The following is a 24041-nucleotide window of genomic DNA, read 5'->3' as shown; positions in this document are numbered from 1 at the left end:
ATTAAAACAGGATTAAACTCTTAAAATGTTAAAACCAATTAGATAATAAATAATATTATTATTTTTAATCCCATGTTTCTACCAAGGGGTTCAAGGTCATGTATGGATTTCTCCCACTTTATCCTCACAACAACCTTAGGAGGTAGGTTAAACCGAGAGATAGTGTGTCTCTGTGTGTGCATGTGCACATGTGTGAGAGAGGTCCAAAGTTATCCTGCAAGCTCCACAAGGGAGGATTTGAACTCTGATCTGCTCAAAACTAGCCTGAGACTCTAATCACTAACTCTGCAATCTAAGAAATGAAAAGATCTCACACAATACCAGATATTGAAGCAAATACCTTTAATTGCAGTTTAGAGCATTTGTCATAATGTTATTAAAAAAACATGAAGTTTAATAGAGATAATTCTCCCACACATACCCAGAGGGAAAGAAAAAGTCACTGGACCCCTCTTCTTGCTAAAGCCTCCAAGAGATACATAGCAAAGCTCAGTAGCAGTGCAGATGTCAGAACGGTAGCAAAGAGATTAGAGGGACATCATATGTTGGTTCCAGGAATGTGGAAAGGCGGGCCCTCAATTCTTTTCTGCCATCACAGAAAGACTACCTCTGTTACCTTGGAAAAACCATCAGCCATCAACAGCCTGTTTATCGGCAGACCTACCCACCAACTGCACGGCACTTGGGTGAAGCTTCCGGCCGGAAGTGGGCAGCCCCCACCAGCCATTCTTGGAAATGAGACCCTGCCCACTTTGCATCACACCCTGCAACACCAGAGAGACGTGTGATTGAATGCACACCCACCCCCGTTTCTTCCAGTTGAAGGAAATGATAGGATAGCAAAGGGCTGAATGCGCAACAGATATCCACTTACCAAGGAGTCCTACATAACGGAATTAAGAAAGAGACTTTAGCTCCATAAAAAAAAGATAGTTTCGGAAAGCAACAAGCACAGAAAAGCTGTAATTCACAGACTATGATTGTCCAGAGTTAGGCAGAACTCTGTTGTGTCTTTTACACATGTTTCCAGACAGTTTTTATCTAGCCTTGTGACTTTCAGACACAGGCCTGCAACTCTTTTTCTCCAAGAGTCGAAAACAGCTGAAACACATCTGTTTAGTTATAAAAAAAATAAATTTAAAAGTCAGAGTACTTTAAAACATTTGGATCTCCATTCTTGTTCTTGACCCTCAGCAATCAGAACACTCTGTCAAACTCTGTCTGATTGGTTGCCGCTGGATTCCTGCCCTGATTAGCAGGTTGCTGTGGCATATGTCCACCCCTCCTCCTGGGAGGAGCCAGGTACTCGAACATGGATTGGTTATGGATGGATAGCATGTTTTTTAGGTCAGAGGGCATAGGGTCAGACCAGAAGAAGTCATGATTCAGAGCATCATCACTATCTATCCTTTGGGCAGGATCCAGGACCAGTAGCTTGTCTATGAGATCCAAAGCATATGCGTCTTTGACATAGGCCTTCAGTCGCTCCTTCACCTTGCGCTTTTGCCCTTTTGGCAGTTCCAGCTTCTGGTAGAGCTCATATTTATCCACACTTGGCCAGATCTAAGGAGTTATTGGACAAGGATTAAATCCGGTGGGAAGACGATGGACAACCCATTTCAGGTTGAAAATGTTGAAAAGCCCCAACAAGACAGATAAAAGAAAATGATTCTTCACGCAGCACACAAACTATGGAATTTGCTCCCGCGAGATGTAACAACGGCCACCAACTTGGATGGCTTTAAATGGGGATTAAACAAATTGATGAAGGATAAGGCTACTAGTCCTGAGGGCTATACACTTACCCCCCAGGATCAGACAGGACCATACCTCTGTGTACCAGTGGCTGGGGATCAAGAGAAGTATAGTGCTATTGTGTTTTGTGGGCTTCCCCAAAGCATCTGGTTGGCTGCCATGGGAAAATAGATTGCTGGACTAGACAGACCTTTGTTCTGATCCAGCAGGGCTCTTTTTATGTTCTTATTACTCACTTAAATGTAAATGTACTGCCTTCAAGTCGATTCCGACTTATGGCGACCCTATGAAGACGGTTTTCATGAGGCTGAGAGGCAGTGACTGGCTCAAGGTCACCCAGTGAGCTTCATGGCTGTGTGGGGATTCGAACCCTGGTCTCCCAGGTCGTAGTCCAACACTTAACCACTACACCACACTGGCTCTCATAAACTTAAACTTACCTTATACCTACTGGGCTATGTTCAATGTTCTCTGTCCGCTAGCACAAGGGCTCTTGCACAAGCAGACAGGCGAGTTTTAATGCTGCGCAACAGAGGAATTCAACAACTGCGCTAGTGAAAACACCCTGCGCGATCTATTGTGCAACAAAGTTACCAGCAGCCTACTGATGCATCCTCTTGCACAATAGTGTTCTCCTGGCACAAAGCATTTCACCCGCAGAACAATTATACTGCTAACTGACTTTAACTTAACACTACCACTGGATGTACAGAAACAATCTACAATTGCAAGAGAAACATTTGAAGTAATCATTTAGAACATTGTAAGGTGCTACACACAGGGGCAGCCTTGAAGACTGTTCAGAAACTGCCGTTAGTTTAAAAAGGAGGTGCTGGGCTGCTAATGGGGAAAGGGAATCGCCACATCTTGCCAGTTCCGAAATGAGGGGTGTGCAACATGGAGCCCTCCAGGTGTTGTGGACAATAATTCCCACCATTTCTTACCATTCACTGCTGGCGGAGACTGATAGGAATTGGGAATCTACAACACCTGGAGGGCACCTTATTGCCTGCTCCTGGCTTTAACAACTGCTCTGGTTCCAATTTAGGCACAATGCAAGGTACTGATGCTTCCCTTTCAGAACCTCACATGGCTTGAGACCAGGGTACCTAAAGATCGCTTGTCTCCGTATCAGCTTACATTTACCAGTAAAACCTTCTTTGGAGATCCTCTTCAAGATGCCCCACCATCCAAAAAGAGGCACATGGAAAAGCAGAAGAGGACCTTCACAGTGGTGAAACCTACCCAGAGAGGCTTGCCTGGCACCTACTTTGTTGTTATCTTTCCGGCAGCAGGAAAAAAATGTTAGAATTTCCCCAGGCGTTTTGAGAGTTCTATTTCTGAATTGCTTTTATGTGCCATGTTTAAAATCATCATTAGCTTGCATGTTGTTATATTTTTTTAAAAAAAACATTTTATTTCATCACACAATCTGAACATGTTTACTCAGAAGTAAGTCCCACTGTGTTCAGTGGAGCTCCTCCCGAGAAAGTGAGCAAGGAGTGCAGTCTTACATACTGTAAATCACCCTAGGAAACACTTTGCTTGCTTGTTTAAGGGCAGAGGCTATAAATCTGACAATAAAAATAACCACATAGTTGTAATTTTGTGTTATGATAAATAGTGGTATGTCAGAGGCTCAGGGAATATAATAATCATATAACAATGATTTGGGAAGGGCTTAGCCTTCACCATGGTGTGCTAGCATTCTACATACAAGGATTTCTATTATTTTATTAAATTGTACTGAGGAGCATCCAACCCCATGGGCCCTCACCTGCAGGCTGAATGGCACAGCTCAGAAGGTGGTTGACCATCCAAAGGAAGAATAAGGTCTCACAGAGGTCGCTTCTTCATTTAAGCATTCAAGCACCTTGGGGCAGCGGTGGCTAAACTGTGGCCTTCTAGATCTTGTTGGACTGTGACTTCCACCCAACTCTGGCCATTTGGCCATGCTGGCTGGGCATCAGTTGGAGGAGGGAGTTGGAGGAGGGAGTTGGAGGAGAGGGATGGGCAGAAGGTAGATCTGGAGGGCCAGATGTTCCCCATGCCTGGCGTAGGGGTTTATCTAAAGTCATGACTGAACAGGGGCCAGCACATTGTTGTTAGCAGAATCACCAAGCGTGCCCCACCTTGCTTCTTTTAAATAATATGGAAAAACAGAAAAATCTATCTCACAAGTTTGATTTTTTTTCTTGTAGAGTGCCAAAAATTAAACACCATTCTGCTCTTAATCAAGAGCATGGAGGAACAATATCCCACCATGGAGTGGCAAGATTTCATTGCAGGTTGGGAGGGCCTCATTTTCTGACCCTAAAGCCTAGAGAACCTACCTCTGAGGTGATGGAACCACAGAGCTGGCTGATGAGTGTGAGCTGGTGCTGCTCTGTGTTCCCTTGCATGATGGGGCTTCGGGTCCACATCTCTGCCATAATGCAGCCTGCTCCCCAGAGATCAATGGGAGGTCCATAGTCTCGTTCCCCTAAACAGAAGGAAACGCTTGTGAATCAGTCTCTGGAAAATCAGGGCTGGACAACTTGTCTTCCAAAACCACATTAGCAATTTACTTCCAGGCTTAATCTAAAGCGCTAGTGTGAACCTTCAAAGTCTTAAACTCTTGCCTATTTTTTTGTCTTTCAACTATGGTTGTAAGCCACTTCAAGAACTTTTTATAGTAGGTGGGGGTAAATTCTCCAAATAAATAAATAGCCCAGGGGCAGGCTATTTTAAGATATTTATCTACTGCCATTCATAATATATTAGCTGAGGGCAGTTTACAAAGCAAATTTAAAAAGACAAGATAAACAATGAAAATCAAGCTTCTGTTTTAAGAAGTTGCCTGGTCACCTTTGGCAACAATGAATTCCATGCAGACGAGCAATTGTGTGGGAGCGGGAAGCATGGAAATGCAACGGGATGGCAGAAAAGGAATGGAACAAGCCGCCCGTCTTCCACCAACCTGCTTCATAGAAGGCTAATATTTCACTAGCCTACTAAGAGGCAAGTAGGTGAGAGGATGAGCTAAATCCCTCCTCCCTGAAACAGTAAAATCTGTGTGTGCTTTACCATTTCAGGTGGCTCTGAAGGCCTTTCTGCTAAGGAGACGACAAACAGGCATCCTCATTGTATTTTAAGGCCCACCTATGCAATGGTGAATGCAGAAGGGGCAAAGTTCATACTTTTTTACATGATTTCCTTTCTATACAAAAAAATGATCAAATAGCAAAATAGCATCCCTAGTTTTAGGAGCCGAATACAATTTCTCTCAAAGCCACAAAACTACCCAAGTCAGATTCCTCAAGGAGTGAACCAGGACTTCCCAAGGAACGGTTACATGGGCCTTTGGCCTGATGGCTCCTCTTCTCTATGAATGTGTGTGGGGAGGTAGACAAACTCTTATAAGCTGCTTTATGGGTCTATTTCAGCTACAATTGTGGGATTCACATGATGGGGTGCTCAATTTTTAGAAAATCCCCAAGCTGCTGCTGTAGTTTTAGTTTTGCAAAACCTTGGGGGCCCCTTCCTCTTGTGCATGGATGGTGCTGTTTTGGCTACACAGAGCCTGGTACTAGGACAACAGAGATAATATATATTATATATTACACACACACACACCGGGGTGGGGAACACTCCTGTTCCTCCCCCCCCCCCGGCCCTCTACACAGGCCACACTCTTCGGTGGCCCTGCTCTAGACCCTCTTGGAATGCCTTTGCCTGACCGGAAGGTGTCCTTGAAATGAGATAAGGATGGACAGATTCATCTTTGGCTTTGGCATGGCAGGAATTCAACCTACTGTACAATGTTAACAGCTGTATCTGCTGCTCTGCCTATGCCCATCACTGGTATGTGGCCTGCAGAAGGTTGCCCACAAAGGAATGCACCCCTACAGCTGAAAAGGTTTCCCTACTCCTATATATATGGGGCCACCCTTGGGCCTGATCTGAAAGCTTCAGCTGGCACAGAATGCAGCAGCTAGACTGCTGATGGGGGCAAAAGGCTAACACAGCCTTTCCCAACCGGAGTGCCTCCAGATGTTGTTGGACCACAACTCCCATCAGCCTCACCCATTGGCAATGCTGGCTGAGGCTGATGGAAGTTGTGGTCCAACAACATCTGGAGGCACACTGGTTGGGAAAGGCTGGGCCAACAGCATGTGATATCTGTTAAAACATCTGGCCCATATCCTACTTGGCCAGGTTCAAGGCTCTTGTGTTGACATATAAAGCCCATGACAACTTGGGTCCAGGACTGAGCCCTTACATCCCAGCCCAATCACTGAGATCATCTGGAAGAGCGCTGTTAGTTGCCCTCTGCATTACAGAGACCTGACTGGCCTCAACCAGAAGTCTGGCATTTAGTGCCACCAGTTCCATGCTGTGGAACACTCTTTCAGCAGAGATTCGGCAAGCAGCTACACTTTGGACTTTCAGGCATATCTTGAGGACTTTTTTGTGCCAATGGGTCTATGCAGCTGTTCCAAATGTTTTTTGGGTAGCCAGTCATTTAATGATGGCTTTGTACTGCTTTGAAATTTTGCTTTTATGTTGTTGTACACCACCCTGATGTTTTGCGAGAGGGTGGAATATAAATACTTTTATAAATAATGATAGAGGCAGGACAGAAAAGCTCCTTTAACAGGTTGAAGGGAAGAGCACAAAACAGTTTTCTCCCCCAAACAAGTTCTCACCTACCGAGAAGTAGCTCCGGGGGCCGATACCACAGAGTCACCACCCGGTTGGTGTAGTGGTTGGGCTGGCTGTTCTTCGCCAGGCTGAAGGCCCGAGCCAAACCAAAGTCAGCCAGTTTCAGAACACCATCCCGTGTGATGAGCACGTTGGCTGCTTTCATGTCCCTGTGCAAGATCTGGAGGAGGAAATAAATGGGCAAATTTAGAAAAGTCATATCCCAAGAAGCTGCAGGGCCGGCAGATGGCAAAGCCCGAAGCCATGGCTCACAACTTCCGTCAAGGGCATCTCCTTTTCACAGGATTCCTGGTGCTACAGGGGACAGACATATCCCTCACCTTATTCCGGTGGATGTAGTACAGCCCATTCAGGAGCATTTGCATCACCTTCTTGATCTCTGAGAGTGTGAACTTGACATGGGCATTGCTGAGGAGGCCAGCCAGATCATGTTCACAGAAGTCAAAGACCAGGTAGATGCTGCCCTTGCAGCGGTTGTATGGAGAGGCTGCAGGAATCAAAAGAAAGTGATGACGATCACAACCTTTGCTTTTAATAAGTTCAAGGCAGCTTATGGCACAAGTACACTGTCTCAACAGTCATCTCGTAGAGTGATTATGCTGCTCCACATGCCAGAACACAATATAGAAAGAGAGGAAGAACTCCCAGATCAATCTAACATTACTAATAAAAGAGTCCACCCTCCCTGCCCTCAAATGAGAAAGGCTCTCACAAGCTGTCATTCTACACAGCCCTCCCTCACAGAGCTGCTACCCGAACGAGGTTGCCGCTAGCCCATAATCCAGCTGCAGCCAACATAGTGCCCTCCAGATGCTGTTGGACTCCAGTTCCCATCAGCCCCAGCCAGTTAGGCCAATGGTCAGGGATGATGGATGTTTCAGCCCAACAACTTCTGGAGAGCACATTGACTACCCTGCCATAGTTCGTCACTCCCATCCAACTCCCTCATACAATCCTCAAACTATGTCTACGGCTACAACCCAATTACAGAAAACAGAGGACAGCCATGAGACAGAGTGGGAGAGTGACATCCCTTTTAGTCCTGGGCTGGAAGGAGCAATGGATTAGGACTCTGAGAACGTCCCAGATGGGAGAGGAAGGGGTAAAAAATGGGGGGGGGGAAGGCAACCTCAGGGTGGGGCCAGCTGCCAAACCAGTTAGCTTGGTTTTTGAAAGATTTAACATTCCTGGTCTGACTGGTGATAACACGTTGTTTTATAAATGATTTTTATTAGTTAAAAAAAGACTACTCCCCAATAGCAATAATTTTTATTCTTCCCAAAACTGTGAATGCAACAACCTGAATTTGTACCTTTTTAAAATTAAATTTTAATTTTCATTAAATTGTAGTTGTCCTCTTTGTTTTCTTATCTTACATGTTATTAAATTATATTTTTGATTAGATAAAAATGATTTTTAATTGAGATTTTCCATAAAAACCAAAGTAAAATAATATGGTAGCATAACCTGAAGCAGATGCAGTACATACTTGTTAATCTTCCAGACAAAAATAAAATTATGCGTTCAATGCAAACAACGGTGAGTGCCCCCTTGGGATTCCCTCTGCACCTGATGCCTCCCCAATTATTGATCTGAGTCAGTGGGGATTGCATTAGTTGTCTGTTTTGGCTTACTTAATTTATGCATCAAAATCGTGGGTTGATAACACTCTTTAAATATCTAAGCAGAGTTTGGGATTTACAAAAAATTGAGATGTTTTTAGTGTTTGGTCCATCGTTTGCCATCCTCAGCTCCTTTTGGGAGGAAGGGCAGGATAGAAACTTAATAAATCAACAACAACAGATTTATGGGTTTTTGTGGGGGAAGTTCATATTAATAAATATTTTACTTGTATGCTCCTAAACTGCGCTGCAGTTTTTTAAGAGTAACTGGTTTTAACATCTTAATAGTTTAATCCTGTTTTAATGCTGATTATATATCTTTATATGTTTTATATTTTTATAGATTCTTAATGATGTGTACTATTTTTATCTGGAAGCCGCCTTGAGTTCCAGTTTGGAAAAAAGGGTGGGGTATAAATAAATAAATAATAATAAAGTTTATGAATTCTTGTCAGAAATTATATTGACATGTTGCTATGTCTTGAAATACATTGTTACAGGTATTTATTGAAATGAATGATTTGTTGTTGGTGTTTTTTAGTCTATATAATCTTTTTTGTCCTCCTCTAGGGTGCATACCTTAACCTGGTAATGGGGTTAGAGAGTGTCGAAGAAGCTGACAGCAACCTAGCAGGGGCACCCAAGGCAGAATGGTCAAGGCTGAGACACCAAACTAAGATGCATCCAGACTCAGAGGAAAGCAATGGTAAACCACCTCTGAATACATCTTACCATGAAAACCCTATGAACAGAGTATCCAAAATGCAACACGAGATAGTGCTGGAAGATGAGACCCCCAGGGCAGAAGGCACTCACCGAGCTACTGGGGAAGAACAAAAGACAAGTACGAGTAGTGCTGTGACTAATGATGCAGCTGGGTCAAAGCCAAATGGAAGCCCAGAGGCTGATGCGCACAGATGCGAAAGGAGAGTCCGGAGTTGTACAACGCATACAATAGGAACATGGAATGTGAGAAGCATGAACCAGGGAAAGTTAGAAATTGTCAAGAAAGAAATGAAATGCATCAACATTACAATACTTGGCGTGAGTAAATTAAAGTGGACGGGAATGGGACATTTTCAATCAGGCAACTACAATATATTGTATGCAGGAAATGAGAAATCTAGAAGAAACGGAGTTGCTTTTATACTGAGAAGTGATGTAGCAAAAGCAATTAAGAGCTATAATGCAAGGTCTGAGCGAGTGATACCAATGAGATTAAACAGGAAATCTATTAACATAACCATCATCCAAGTTTATGCTCCAATGGCAAACACAGAAGAAGAGGAATTGGAGAGAGTTTACACAGAAGTAAAGGAAGAAGTACAGGGCTCCTGCTGGGAGGAAGGGCGGGATATAAATCAAATAATAAATAATTAAATAAGAAATTGATCACACATCTAAACAAGATGTTCTGATAATCATAGGGGACTGGAATGCAAAAGTAGGGAACAAAAAGAACCAGAAATTGTGGGGAAATGGGGCTTAGGAGACAGAAATGAAGCAGGAGAAAGGCTTACTGAATTCTGTGAGGCCAATAATTTGTTTCTTGCAAACACATTTCTTGAGCAACTGAAAAGATGACTGTACACGTGGGCATCACCAAATGGTCAGTATAGGAATCAAATTGATTATATAACTGGTAGCACAAGATGGAGAAGTTCCATGCTTTCTGTGAAAACAAGAACAGGAGCAGACTGCAGTACAGATCATGAACTGGTAATACTGAAAATCAGAGTAAAGCTAAAGAAGAACAACACAGCAATCATAATGCCAAAATACAATTTAAATAACATCCCAGAAGAATACAAAGATCAAATAAGGAACAGATTTGAGGCTTTAAACTTAGTTGATAGAGAACCAGAAGAACTATGGATTGAAGTCAGAGACATTATCAGGGAAGAATGCAAAAAGGCAATACCTCTAGTTAAAAAGAGAGAAAGACCTCAATAGACGACTGACAAAATTCTTAAATGAAGGAAAGCAACAGCAAAAGGAGACAGAAACATGGTCAGAAACATAAATGCAACAATACAGCGACTAGTACATAGGGACAAAGAGAACTATTACAATAGTTATTGTATAGAAATAGAAGAGGACAACAAAAATGTAGAACAAGAGCCATATTCCAAAAGATTAGAGAAAATAAAGGGAAATTTAAACCAAGAGTAGGGATGTTGAATAATCAACAGGGGAACGCACTGACCGACCGAGATGAAATAAAAGGAAGATAGAAGCAATACACTGAAGAACTCTATAAAAGAGATGCCAGGATGGCAGATTCATTCAGAGAGGAACCATATGATGAAGAACCAGAAATTTTAGAATGCGAGGTGAAAGGTGCTCTTAAAATACTTGGAAGAAACAAATCACCAGGAACAGGTGGCATACCAATAGAGTTGCTACAAGTTACTGAGACTGAATCTGTTCAAATTTTGACAAAAATTGGTCAACAAATATGGAAAACTAAACAATGGCCCACAGACTGGAAGCGTTCAATATATAAACCAATTCCAAAGAAAGGGGATCCCAAGGAATGCAGTAATTATCAAACTACTGTTTAATATTCCATGCAAGTAAAGTAATGCTCAAGACTCTACAACAAAGGCTCTTACCATATATGGAGCGAGAAATGCCAGATGTCCAAGCTGGATTTAGAAAATGAAGAGGTACCAGAGATCATATTGCAAACATACTTTGGGTAATGGAACGGACCAAAGAATTTCAGAAGAAAATCACCCTGTGCTTTATAATTACAGCAAAGCCTTTGACTGTGTAGATCATGAAAAACTATGGAATGCTTTAAAAGAAATGGGGGTGCCACAGCATCTGATTGTCCTGATGCGCACCCTGTACTCTGGACAAGAGACTACTGTAAGGACAGAATATGGAGAAACTGATTGGTTCCCAATTGGAAAGGGTGTGAGACAGGGGTGTATTTTATCACCCTATTTGTTTAATCTATATGCAGAACATACCATACTAAAAGCCTGATGGGACCAAGATGAAGGAGGTGTGAAAATTGGAGGGAGAAATATCAATAATTTAAGACATGAAGACAATACCATACTACTAGCAGAAACCAGTACTGATTTGAAACAAATGCTGTTTAAAGTTAAAGAGGAAAACACAAAAGCAAGACTACAGCTGAAACGTCAAGAAGACTAAAGTAATGACAACAGAAGATTTATGTAACTTTAAAGGTGACAATGAGGACATTGAACTTGTCAAGGATTATCAATACCTTGGCATAGTCATTAACCAAAATGGAGACAACAGTCAAGAAAGTAAAAGAAGGCTAGGACTGGGGACAACAGCTATGAGAGAACTGGAAAAGATCCTCAAATGCAAAGATGTATCACTGAACACTAAAGTCAGGATCATTCAGACTCTGGTATTCCCGATCTCTATGTATGGATGTGAAAATTGGACAGTGAAAAAAAGTGGGTAAGAGAAATATCAACTCATTTGAAATGTGGTGTTGGAGGAGAGCTTTGCGCATACCATGGTCTGTGAAAAAGACAAATAATTGGGTGTTAGAACAAATTAAACCAGAACTATCATTAGAAGCTAAAATGATGAAACTGAGGTTATCATACTTTGAACACATCATGAGAAGACATGATTCACTAGAAAAGACAGGAATGCTGGGGAAAACAGAAGAGAGTAGAAAAAGAGGAAGGCCAAACAAGAGATGGATTGATTCCATAAAGGAAGCCACAGACCTGAACTTACAAGATCTGAACAGGGTAGTTTATAACAGATGCTGTGGAGGTCGCTGATTCATAGGGTTGCCATAAGTTGTAATCAACTTGAAGACACATAACAACAACAACAAATCTTTTTTGTGGAAAGGTGGTACATAAAGTCTAAAGGAGTGCCTCTCTGGACTCCTACTGGGAAGAAGAGAGGGATATAAAACTAATAAATAAAAACAATCTAATCTAATCGATTCAATTGTATCAGACAAGTTTTAGTTTGCAATCCTACATCTCAGGATATTGCTGGACTACACCTCCTATTATCCCCGACCACTGGCCATGCTGGCTGGGGCTGGTGGGACTTCGGAGTCCAGCAACATCAAGAGGGCATCAGGTTGGTGAAGGGGGTCTACTCTGGCTGGCAGCAGCTCTCCAAGTCCTAAGCAGGAGTCCTACTGCCAGAAATTTGACTGGAGATGCAGGGGCGGAAACCAGAGCTTTCTGTGTGCAGGGCCTACTCAGTGATGGCCCTTCCCCAGAATACCCCTGAAGTCTGCTGTTCCCCTTCGCCCTAAAACAGCAGTTCCCAAGCTTTTTTACCCACAGACCACTTGAAAAGTGCTGACTGGTGGACCGCTTAATGATTTTTCTGCCAGTTGTAGCCACTGTAAGGCTGTGCTAAATGCTGTATGATTTTTAACTGCATTTTTATTGCATCTTTTATTCCTTGTATGGTGTTTTATCGTATTACAATTTGCATACATTAGGGTTGCCATAAGTCATAATCAACTTGAAGGCACATAACAAAAATTGTAATAATATAAAAAACAATGTAAGAAATAAAGGCAGCAATAAAACTACAATTAAAATCAGTATGAGTACTTAATGCAGACATTCCACAGGCTATCTGAATGAAGCCTGTGGATCACAGTTGGGAAACCCCTGCTCTACAAACAAGGAAGGCCAAGTTAACATTATAATGCACATGAGGGCAAGCATACACACTCCCCAGGCGGCCACCAAAAGAGCAAATCTCCCTGAGATCCCTCCTTTCAGCAGCACACAGGCATCCTTCCTGAATGAAAGAGAGGAAAATGTCATGTTCTGCCTCAGGATAAGGCAGCTTCCACAACTGCAACAAAACTTGTTGAAAGGCAGAAGGAGTGAAGGATGCTTTGAACAACAGGGAGGACGGTCTGAGTGCTGATAAAAAGAGGTAAGTGTCTCTCATTCAACATGTAACGCATAACTGGCATTTTCTTAGAAGCAGCATATTCCCTCTAAAGAACGCACTTGCCATCTACTGTTTTCATAAGCGCTTGCATCAGAGGTTCCCTTGTTTTTTAAAAATAGCACCGATTGTTACCTTTTGTCCTGCAGATCTCAATGAGATTCACTACATTTTCATGCTTGAGCAGCTGGAGGATTTTGATCTCCCGCAGTGCTGTGATAGGGAACTACAACACAAACAGAGAGGAGTCTTTAGCAAGCGCTAGACATCTGTGCTTAACCACAGCACTAGCAGACACTGCTGGAATCTTAAGCATTTTCTTCTCCCCGTTCCTGGAGCATCAAACCACAAGCCTTGGCTTACCATGATGTGCAAAATAGCACCCATGGTTTGTTTTTCTTCAAGCAACAGTGATAAGCCAACTTCATTCTCAGTCCTTCTTGGGCAGTTTTGGGGCTCTCTCTTCCATTTAGGGTTTTTCCTGGAAGATTTGTTTGTACTTCAGGTTATGCCTGGAGTCTGCCAATACCTCCTTCTTGTGGATGGGTTGTGCTGTTTTCGCAAGAGAAGCATCAGCACTCAAGAGCCTGAACATCAGAAATAGAGAAATTATGATACAGCAGAATAAATTCGCGCCACAAGATGGCAAGGTGGTCACTGGCTGAGAGAATGGCTACAAATTCATGCAGGGTGGGCTTAGCAGTGGGGATCCACCTCGATAGCTAAAAGAAAACTTCTCAGTTCAGAGGCAGCGTACTGTTGAACACCAAGTGCCAGAGCACAAACAATACAAGAGGGTGGTTCTGCATCTGGGATTCCTGGAAGCATCTGCCTGGCTGCTCTTTGAAGCAGGATACTAGAGTAGATGGGCCCACCTCCGCTTGATCCAGCAAGGCGCTCTTTTATATTGCGCCTAATTTTGCCTCCACATCCTGTTCCAAAGATGAACCTCAAAGCTACTTTACCTCCCATGCTCACCATCACCCTTACACACACACACTCCTCACCCCAACACAGAACAGCGCAAACTTACCCCCTCTTTTTCATTCTCCATCAACACTTTTTTCAACGCCACTTTTTTGCCCGACTGACGATGTTTCGCTTTGAATACCTCCCTGCAGAGAAGATGGGAACAGCGTTAAGATTTGCTCAACAGGAGAAAATGCTCAACAGGAGAAAAGGTGGAGAGGGGAGCAACAAGGGAAGTTTCCATTTGCAGCTTCCCAGGGTCATCTGACTGGCCCTCCCTGGACACATGCTGAATAGAACTCCCAGGTTCTATTGCAACCTCTCTCGGAATTCCAGTTGCTGGGAGACTGACAACAGTGGGGAGGGCTGTTATCTTCACAGGTCCTGCTTGAGGGGCTCCCTGGAGGCATCTGGCTACATAGGTGGAGACAGGGTGGTGGATGGGCCTTGGCCTGATCCAGTAGGACCCTCCTTCTTATAAGAATTTCATGTAACCTAAGGAGGCAACTTGTGATCATCATCCCCTTAACATTACTATTCTAGACACAGGTGTTAACGGGGAAAGCACATGCACGTATCCTAAAAACACATGCATGTATACACAAAAAGTAACAGAGTCTTGGGTCTTCTTCACCCAAGCTATACACACAGAGATTTTGTGGTTTTTTTGCCACACATGCATGGAGTGAAGCAGACACGCACAGCACCACTATCAAAACACATTCCTCTTAATTTCTTAGGAAACATTTTCTGCTGTGCATGGGCAGAAGAGAAACAGAGCCACTCTCCAGCCAATATAGTATCCGACCAGCTAGAGAAAAACAGAAGAAAAGGTCTGCAGCCCTGACAAGCGTGTGAAGGCTGCATCTGGTGCCAGGGGCACTGCTGGCAAAGAACTTTACATAAGGACACAAAAGAATACACAGAAACCAAGTAGACCCATGCTGGTGAGTGCAAAAGCATGAAAGAATGGGAGACCTCCCTGCCCCCAACATCAAGGGGTATGATCCGACATTGCCTGGATTGTCACTACTTGTCTAAAATTTAACTGGTTTCCACGCTCAACTTTAAAGCAATGTTCCTTAAACAGTGGGCCAGAACCCCGCAGCAGGCCTCACTGCGAGGGCCTGCCCAGGGCCTCCCCCGACTTGCCCCCCAGCAGGGCTGTTACTTTTTAGTTGGACTGCTGCCAGCACCAGTAATGCCTTGCATGCTGAGTAAAAGTAGCCAGGAGACAGAGAAGTGCAATTGTGTGTGTCTGTGAGGCCTCCTTCCTCTGAGGGGAAAAGGGCCGGGGAGGAGTTGAAGGAAACTAGAAAAACAGATAAAAGGTTAATAACAAACAAACAGGGAATAGAAAAGAAGGGAAAAGAAACCTCTTATAGAAGGAAGAAGCTGCTCTCTAGATGCTCAGGACTCCAACTCCCATCAGTGCCCAGCCAGCACAACAAGAAAGGGCAGGCTCAGATTCTGAGATATTAAGGCACGGGTGGGAAACCTATGGCCTTCCAGATGGTGCTGGACCACAGTTCCCATCATCCCTGACCATTGGCCATGCTGGCTGAAGCTGATGGGAGCTGGAGTCCTGCAACTGCTGGAGGGCCACAGGTTCCCCATACCTGCATTAAAGGAAAGCAGGCTTAGTTTCAGAGACAATCAAGGGTACACCTTAAGACTAAGTCTTCTGAGGGTGGGAAGGAACTGGGTGGAACGTATTGAAGGGATTCTGCCAACCTATGGCAGGTACAAATTGGAGGCATCTAGGAAACAGAAAGCAATTTAGCGAGGGGGACGGTTTATTTAAGGACTATAGACCAATCAGTGGAAGCACTCACAGGGGAAAAAGGTGGTCAAGGAATAATCAGTGGCAGGAGAGAGTTATTTAGGGGCCGTGTGCGATGTGAGGGGTGTTTGGAGTGGGATCAGGAAGCAGTTCAGGGGGCATTTGTATTTGGGAACTGTATCAGGTTCAGCTGGTGGCCCAGCTACACACCTAACATCAGTGCCCTTCACTTTAGTAACTCCAGGTTAAGATTACTGTTCAGTTCAGTTTTATTACGGTCATAGACCCATATAGGTATTGGATAAAATACAAAGAGCAACATTGTACAAAGGTAAAATGAATAAAAATATAAAACAAGTAAAGATTGGTTAATTAATAAGCATGAAAGTAAAACATAGGGATGAGAGACTCTCATTATGTGTCAAACTTGTTTTGACGCTTATATTGAGCAACATAGAGAAATTTGGCCACCAACTCGGTTTGAGATCTGTTAGAACCACTCAGGAGGTAGATTATCAAACGTTCAGGGGGTAAATTGGGAAATTTCGTTATAAGTGGGGTGATATATTGGTATCGTTCCTGTTGATAAAAGGGACAGGCAAACAAGACATGGGCGAGGGTTTCCAGAGCATTCGTTTTACACGGGCAAAAACGTTGATCGTGTGGAATACCGTAGTATCTACCATCCATAAGTGCCGAGTCCAGACAATTAAATCTGGCTTTTGAGAAGGCGTGTCGGAATTTGGGTGTTGTTAGGTATTCAAGATATAAAGGATATTTTGACGGATTTAAAGGCAGTTTGTGATGTAGGGGAGAGCAAGTTTTGAGGGCTGCAGTAGTAGAAATTTGTCGGTCTAAATCTTTGAGTCTGGTACGAATGGAGAGACTGGCTGACTTAGAATCTAATAGGGTTAACTGTTCTAAGGAGAAGCCTAATCGGGGAAGTTTTTCGTGATAGGATTTCATCCATGAGGAGAAATAAGGATCATCCCAAAGGGAAGTTAAGTACCCAGGGGGACAGTTATAGGAGAGTTTAATCCAATAGTTAAAGGCAATTGTCCAAGCTTGGCATTCAATCGATGGTACACATGCTTCCAATCTAAGGGCTGCATTCGGAACAGATCTTGGCAACCCAAAGATTTGCCTGAGAAAAATTGATAGAACAGCCTCTATGTGGGGTTTGTAAGCCAAGATCCATAAAGGGGCACCAAACAGTAATTGAGGGATAATCTTGGATTGAAAGACTTGTATTGCTGCAGGGATGTAGTGCCCACCTTTGATGTAAAAATAACGTAAGATGTTCTTGGATGTGGTACGAGCAGTACACACCGCCCCATGAATATGTGGGGCCCAGGAGAGGGTAGAATGGAAGAGAATGCCTAAGTATTTATAGGAGGCGACTTGAGCAATTTCTTGCCCTTTAATTGTCCAATGAGAAAGTTTACGGCTCTTGGAAAAAGCTACAATTTTAGTTTTGTTATAATTGATAACTAAGTGATTTTCCAAACAGTAGGACATAAACACTTTCAGCAATCGTTTGAGGCCTACTTTGGAGTAGGATAGAAGGGCTGCGTCGTCCGCATAAAGCAGGACAGGGCATCTGTGCAGACCGATTCTGGGTGAGTGAAAATCTGGAGAAAGACAGTTGGATCTTAGATCATTCAGGAATAAGTTAAAGAGAAGGGGAGCCAGTACACAGCCTTGCCTAACCCCTTTCGTTGTGAAGATGGTATTGGTCAGTTCCCCGTTTCGGCCACAACGGACCCTAAGGGAAGTGTTCAGATGTAAGTTGTAAATAAGGAGCAATAGTCTTTTGTCTATTGTAGTATTTGCCATTTTTGACCATAGGAATTCCCTGGAGATGGAATCAAAGGCGGATTTTAGATCTACAAAGGCTGTGTATAATCCGCTTCCCACCTGATTCCTGTATTTTTCTGCTAGGTGATGTAAAACAATGCAGTGATCTAAGACAGAGCGTCCGCGTCTAAATCCTGTTTGTTCCCATCCTAGAATGTTCTCATCCTCAATCCAGGATGAGCGTTTATTTTTTAAGTAGCTGGTGTATAATTTCCCTGTAACTGAAAGGAGACTAATTGGGCGGTAGTTATTAGGGTCGTCTCTGGGACCTTTTTTATGGATAGGAATGATTATGGCTTCCCTCCAAGCTTGGGGAATTAAGCCCGTGTTGTTGATAAGGGTAAATAGGTTGGCCAAAATAGGAGCCCACCAATCCTTGTGGTTCTTCAATAACTCAGGAGGTATATTGTCGATTCCTGGTGCTTTGGCAGATTTTAATTTAATAATTAAATCGGCTATTTCTTCCTGAGAAACAGGGGGCCATAATATTGTGTTTGAGAGGTCAAAGGTGAAAGGGTAATATGAAGAAGAATGCAAAGTATCATGTTGTATAATAGTATAATAATGTTCCCATATATGGGCAGGGATATTACATGGCGCAAAATAGGCAGGTCTCGTTATGCCTGAAATAATAGACCAGAAACCTTTAGAGTTTTTGGTTTTGGAGGCCAGCACTAGGGCTTTCCAGCCCTCCATTTGAGCTTGTCGTTTTTTGGTGGCTAGAATCGTCTTATATTTCTTTTTTGCTATGTAGTATTCCGGGGGGAGGTTGCTACTATTACGTTGTCGGTAGCATGTATATACCAGATTTAGTTCCTTTTTAGCGGTTCTGCACTCTTGATCAAACCAGATAGGCAAGCCAGCTCTGGGGTTTGCCCTGTTGTTATTTGAATTGGGAGCTAATATCAGATTTAGTGACTCTATCAAGGATTCATATGTGATTAGGGCTGTTGGGATATTTGAGGTATTTTTTAAGTGCTGCTGGATGAGTTTAGCAGGAGGTGAAGCGATAAATGCAGCTATCTTAGAAGCTATTAGTGGGGTCCAAGTTTGTCTTTTGTGTGTGAGTTGGGCTGTATTGGATCCCGGTTGATGTTTCATCGGTAATCTAGTTCTCTCATTTAGCTGGATTGAAAAAGTTAGCGGGAGGTGATCGCTGTGAAGTCTCGTTCCCACGGAAAAGTTAACAATAGCATATAATAGATGGTGAGGGATGATAACATAATCTATGACACTGCCACCTCTGCTGGATAAGAAGGTATATTCAGCACATGCATCCCATGGTTTTAGACCGTTAAGAATGTTAAGACTACGGTTTCCTAATAGACGAGTTAAGCATATGCCCGGGTAGTTTACCTTGTGGTCTTTAGAAGCCCTGTCAGGTAAATGAGCATATTGATCGTTATCCTCCCCACCCCACAATTTCGAGGCCATAAGGGTGTCATTATTAGGGCCCATTCTAGCATTGAAATCACCCATTATGATTAGGAAGGCTTTAGGATGACTTGCCTCCAACTTTGTTATATAAGCCTCTAATTCGTCCCATTTTTTATCAACTTCAGCCCTTGAGGTTAATGGAGGCATATAAACGTTAATTAATAACAATTCTAAAGTAGGCAAGGACAACAGAAGAGACACAGCAATGTTCGTACAAGGGGAGATATTGTACAGGTGTGCAGTCAAGGCGGTAGATATTAAGATTGCCAATCCGCCTTTGGCTCTGCCTTTACTGTCCCCATCAGGGGGATTAGCTGGAAGATCAACCGTATAGTAGCCATCGATGAGTAAAGAGTGTGTGTACCATGTCTCCTGTAAAAATATTATGTCATAATGGTGTAAATAAACAAGTAGTTCAGAATTGTTAAGCTTGTTGTTCCACCCTGCTATATTCCATGATATAATTTGCAGAGGCAGCTGGGTTAATGAAGGATTTCGATTACAACCAGGAGGGGATGGTGAAGGAGCAGTTGTGGGACCGCAAAGTAGCGATATTTTGTGGGTAGGGTGTCACTGTATTTCTTCTATGCGGTTTAGAGAGCCAGAAGGGTCTGCAAAAATTGCTCCGGATTTCTTGATGGGGATAGAATTCGATTTCTTCGTATTGAAAGGATTGGCTTTAGAATGTTCCTTAGCTGTGCAGGGAGAATTTGGCCGGAGTTCCGGAGGGCTCTCTGTGTCGTTCATAACTTTCAGTCGGAGGATTAGATTATGAAGATTATTGATTATCTGCGTACGTTCTGAGTTTGGAAGTTGAAAGTATAGATCCTTGAGTTGTTGCTCCTCCGGATCCAGTTCATTCGTCAACATCGCTGGGGTGTGTGGCCGGGAAGAGGGGGCTTGTGTATTAACTTCCGATTGAGGGCTGCACTGTATAGAAGACACCGAGTTGTCATATGATGGAGTTGTCTGGATTTGCAAGATGGGCTCCTTGGAAGGTTGATGGAAGGATGTAACTAAAGGTATGGGGGGGGCAGAATTAACATAATATCTTTGAATTGTTAAGCCTAGGTCCATAAAATCCTCCCTTCTGTGATAGATCTGGTTGGCAAGTATTGACGAGTGCAAAGTGACTATCAGACGAGTATATTTAGTATCTATAGATATATTGATCAAGGACTTAATGTAGCTTGTGTTGTATAAAGGATGAAGCAGGCAGGCAAAACATTTGTCAAGAAAAGGGATACTTGGAAATGGAGGACATCTATCCAAATACCTTTGGTTATATGACAATACTAATTTGTCTGTTTGCAGAGCAAGGTTCCAGGGATGTCTCTGGGTATTGATAGTAAGAGTCTTTGTATTCTTATGTGGTGACATTCTCAGTTTGCTGAAATGTATATCGCAATTTGAAGGGTCTGGAATATCATTGTTTCCCCCAGGTTTTCAGTGGGCATCATTCTTTTGTAGACTGTTTGTATTGGTGAATTTAGAGTTGATCTGATATTGTTTCTTAAGAGTTGAGTTAGTAGTCTGAGAGTCGAGGAGCTTAAATAATGGCTTGAAATTAAGTTTATTGCTTGGGGAAATTTTGGTGGCTTTGAGATTTTTTGATTTCTTAGATTTGGTCTTTTGTTTTTGTTTCTTGGCCGTTAAAGGTTTTTTAGTTGATTTGTTGTTGTTATTCTTCACTTCAGATGTATCGCTTAAGTTTGAGTCCTTTTGCACCTTAGCATCTAACAGGGTTACCGGGGCTCTTTGCTCTGCCGACTCCTGGGAGAGGTGAGTGCAAAATGATTTCACCAGGGTGGTGAGTAGGCTGTTTGTTTCTGCAAGGAATCCTTTCACCAAAGTCAATTCCTCAAGCAGTTCTACTGGCCAACCGGAGTTGGAAATCATAGGTACCGAAGGGGGAGTAAAGGTTTGGATGTAAGGTGTTGGAGACAGTTCTGATAACGTAAATGATTGTCTTGGTGAATCATGAACTGAGTCAATGGTTATCATTTCAGTGTATGCGCTCTCAAGGTCTGTGTTTGACATACAATTAAAACCAGCGTCTCTTAGTTCATCTGCCAGGGATTTTGCAGCTACGGTTGCAGCATAAGCTTTGACTGAAAAAGGGTGTTCTAAAGTCCATTCATACGTCTGTAGGGAAGGAGGGTTAAGTGCCGGGTTGTTGGAAGAGCCTGTTGAAGTGTGCAGTGAATCCTGTGCATAAGGGAAGTAGTTCGTAATTTTTGTTTGCATTTTGCTCTTTGGACTAGCTCCCTCCATTGCCCCACTCACTGCTTATGCTAGTAATCACTTGTGGGCAGAAGCCGAAGAGCTTAGAGTGATTTATAGAGTCGTTTACAGTAACTAGTTCAAAGAACTGTTGAGGGATTGATGGGAGTTAAATGTCAGTGATCAAATTACACAGCATTCACAGCTTCGGCATTTTTTATGTAGAGACTGCTTCATTAGAGCCTTCGGCTGACGTTCGTGAGTAATGGCGATTTCTCCTTCTCCGCTTTAAAGCTTTCTTATCTTATCAAACGGAATGGAATAAAACTCACAAAGAGTGTACGACAGTTATAGATATTTCCTTTAAATCAACATGTATGATGGATCTCCAGAGTCAAGATAGTTTGTAAATCCCTTTGGCAAAAAGCTAAGCGAGCAAGGAATAGTTCTTACCGGAAGAAGATCTCACCGGGAGCCCTCGGTTAAGATTACTGCAGTCTGCTATACATGGGGCTGCCTTCGAAAAGAGTTCAAAATCACAACTGGGACAGAATACAGCAGGCAGACTTGTAACTGGGCCCAGACAGGTTGCCTGTATGACATCAATTCTGGCCCAACTGCACTTGGCTGCCTATGTATCTCGAAGCCCAACCCAAAAAGTTGGTTTTATCCTATAATGCCTTATACGGCTCAAGACCCCAATATCTGTGCTCTCCCCAGCAATGCCCACCTGGCACTGACATTACAATCATTTTGACCCCTAGAAGATCTCCCTCTACTCCCAGGCATTTGACAGACCAATTACTATAAGAAAATCTAATTTGGTGTTATGTACAATTGGTCATGCATTGGTGATCTCATTTGGTATTTTTAATGAGTTGATGTGTTTTTAATAAGATTAGTTATATGCTTCTAATTTTTTGTATAGGAAAATAAAAAGTGGTCTGGTGGATCAGGCCAATGGCCCATCTAGTCCAGTATCTTGTTCTCACAGTGACCAACCAGATTCCTATGGGAAGTCTGAAAGCAGAACCTGAGTGCAAGTGCACTCTCCCCACTTGTGATTCCCAGCACTGGTATTCAGAGGCATTCACTGCCTCCAACAGTATAGGTAGATTTACATGTTTTGTGTTTAATTACTGATGGAAATCACCTTGAAACTTATTTTTTGTAGGCATCCAACAAGTTTTTAAAAAATCAAATCTAACGAGCAATTGGAGTAGGTGAGACCCACTTCACGCTAGAGTCATTTGTGGGGGTAAGCAAGTTTCATGGGGCTACAAATCATAGAACCTCCATGTTCAGATGCAGTACACCTCTAAAGCCCAAGTGCTTCAGGAATAACAGTGGAAGAGAGCTATTGTGGCCATGCCCTGCTTGTGGGCTTGTTACAAGGATAAAATTGTGAGGCGGGAGAGTGAGGTCTGTGAACCATGTATGCTGCCTTGAGTGCCTCAGAGGAAGGAAGAATATATTAATATAATTAATTAATAAGGGCCATGTGCAATCAGTGAGGGGAGTTGGTGGACGAAAGCAGTTTACTGCATGCAGAGGAATTATTTAGGAGCTGTATACAAACAATAGGCCTTAAGAGAAGGGCAGGGAAGAGTTCAAGGGGGGATTTGATTTATGTCTTTGCAGAAAGGGGAGGACACTGATAACAAGGTATCTCAAGCAGTCCTGGTGGGAGTTTATTTGAGAGCAGCATGTGGAGGGGCTAACTAGGAGGGGGTGGTCTAGAAAAGGATTAATTGTGGAAAGCAGGTACCCAGCCTTATACCAGATGCCAGGGCCCAACAAGGGTGGAGTTGCAATGGAAAGGGAAGGGAGATAAAGGAGGAGAAGCCTATGTGGGAGAGCCTGCAGGAGAGTCAGTAAGAGAGGAGATGGGCCTGGAGGATCCCATAAAGGGCAACGAGATGAAATGAGGGGGAGATTTCCATAAGCATCTGGTCGGCTACTGTGAGCTCAGCTGGGTTACGGATAGTGCACATGGGGCCTAATTAAAGGAAAGGAAAAGAACGAAGGGGGGCTGCAAAAGGCGTCGCGGTGAGGCGGACTGGGGAGAGAACCTACACAAGAAGGGAAAGGAGGCTGGGTGAGGCCACGCAGGAGTGACTGTGGGTGTGCGTGGAGGGAAACATCCTGGGGGGGGCAGTAATTGGAGGGGAGTCCTACAAGGCTCCCCATATGGGCGTGGCTGGTGGGGTGAAGAGGGGAAGGACGCCCTGGCCTTACCCACCCGAAGGTACCCTGCCCGATCTTGGCGAGCTTCTCGTACTTGGAGACCTCTTCGCAATAGGGGCACTCCACCGTGTCGTACTGCTTGGCCATGGCGGCGCCTGCGCCCCCCCTATCCTGTGCCTGCCGGCGGCCTCCCTCCGGGGGGCGCAGGGGCCTGTTTCCGGGCACGCTTCCGCCCAGCCGCTCCATTTTTCCCGGCACTTCCGGGGAGCGCGGTGTCGTCACTGCCGTCTCCACCGCCGTCGCAGAGCAGGCTGGGAGTCGTAGTTCGGAACTTTATAGAGGCGGAGCAAGGAGGGTCTTTCAGGGAGCGCGGTGGCCGTAAGGGGGGGCTAAACCGTCGCTCTCCCTTCTTCGTCTTTTGCGCCCGATAAATTTCTGCGCCTTTTTCAACCTGCAAGAAAAGGGAAGAAACTCCACTAGGGAGAGAGGAAATGGCAGAGGGCGGAGAAAGGCTGCTCCTGGGGAATTTCTGCCTGCAAAATTAAATCCCCTGATTTGGACATGCAGACTCC

The 24041-nt window shown here is 43.7% G+C and overlaps 1 protein-coding gene across 2 annotated transcripts; it reads right to left on the bottom strand.

Annotated features, from left to right (window-relative positions):
• Positions 1 to 325: 325 nt before the first annotated feature.
• On the bottom strand, positions 326 to 23791 carry CDK9 (cyclin dependent kinase 9). Of its 2 annotated transcripts, none has more exons than XM_061604386.1 (7): positions 23564 to 23791; positions 14047 to 14128; positions 13149 to 13239; positions 6780 to 6946; positions 6448 to 6619; positions 4089 to 4237; positions 326 to 1563 (listed from the first exon to the last, which is right to left on the bottom strand). In XM_061604386.1, exons 1-7 carry the CDS (start codon positions 23713 to 23715, stop codon positions 1198 to 1200), a joined length of 1179 nt encoding a protein of 392 aa, XP_061460370.1. In that variant the 5' UTR covers positions 23716 to 23791; the 3' UTR covers positions 326 to 1197. The 2 variants fall into 2 exon arrangements, with proteins under 2 accessions (XP_061460370.1, XP_061460368.1); XM_061604384.1 differs by having other exon boundaries at positions 23525 to 23790.
• Between the last annotated feature and the right edge of the window lie 250 nt (positions 23792 to 24041).

Source organism: Rhineura floridana, chromosome 20, assembly GCF_030035675.1.
Source record: "Rhineura floridana isolate rRhiFlo1 chromosome 20, rRhiFlo1.hap2, whole genome shotgun sequence".
Classification (NCBI taxonomy): Eukaryota; Metazoa; Chordata; class Lepidosauria; order Squamata; family Rhineuridae; genus Rhineura; species Rhineura floridana.
This window is presented reverse-complemented; position numbering and strand designations above follow the sequence as displayed.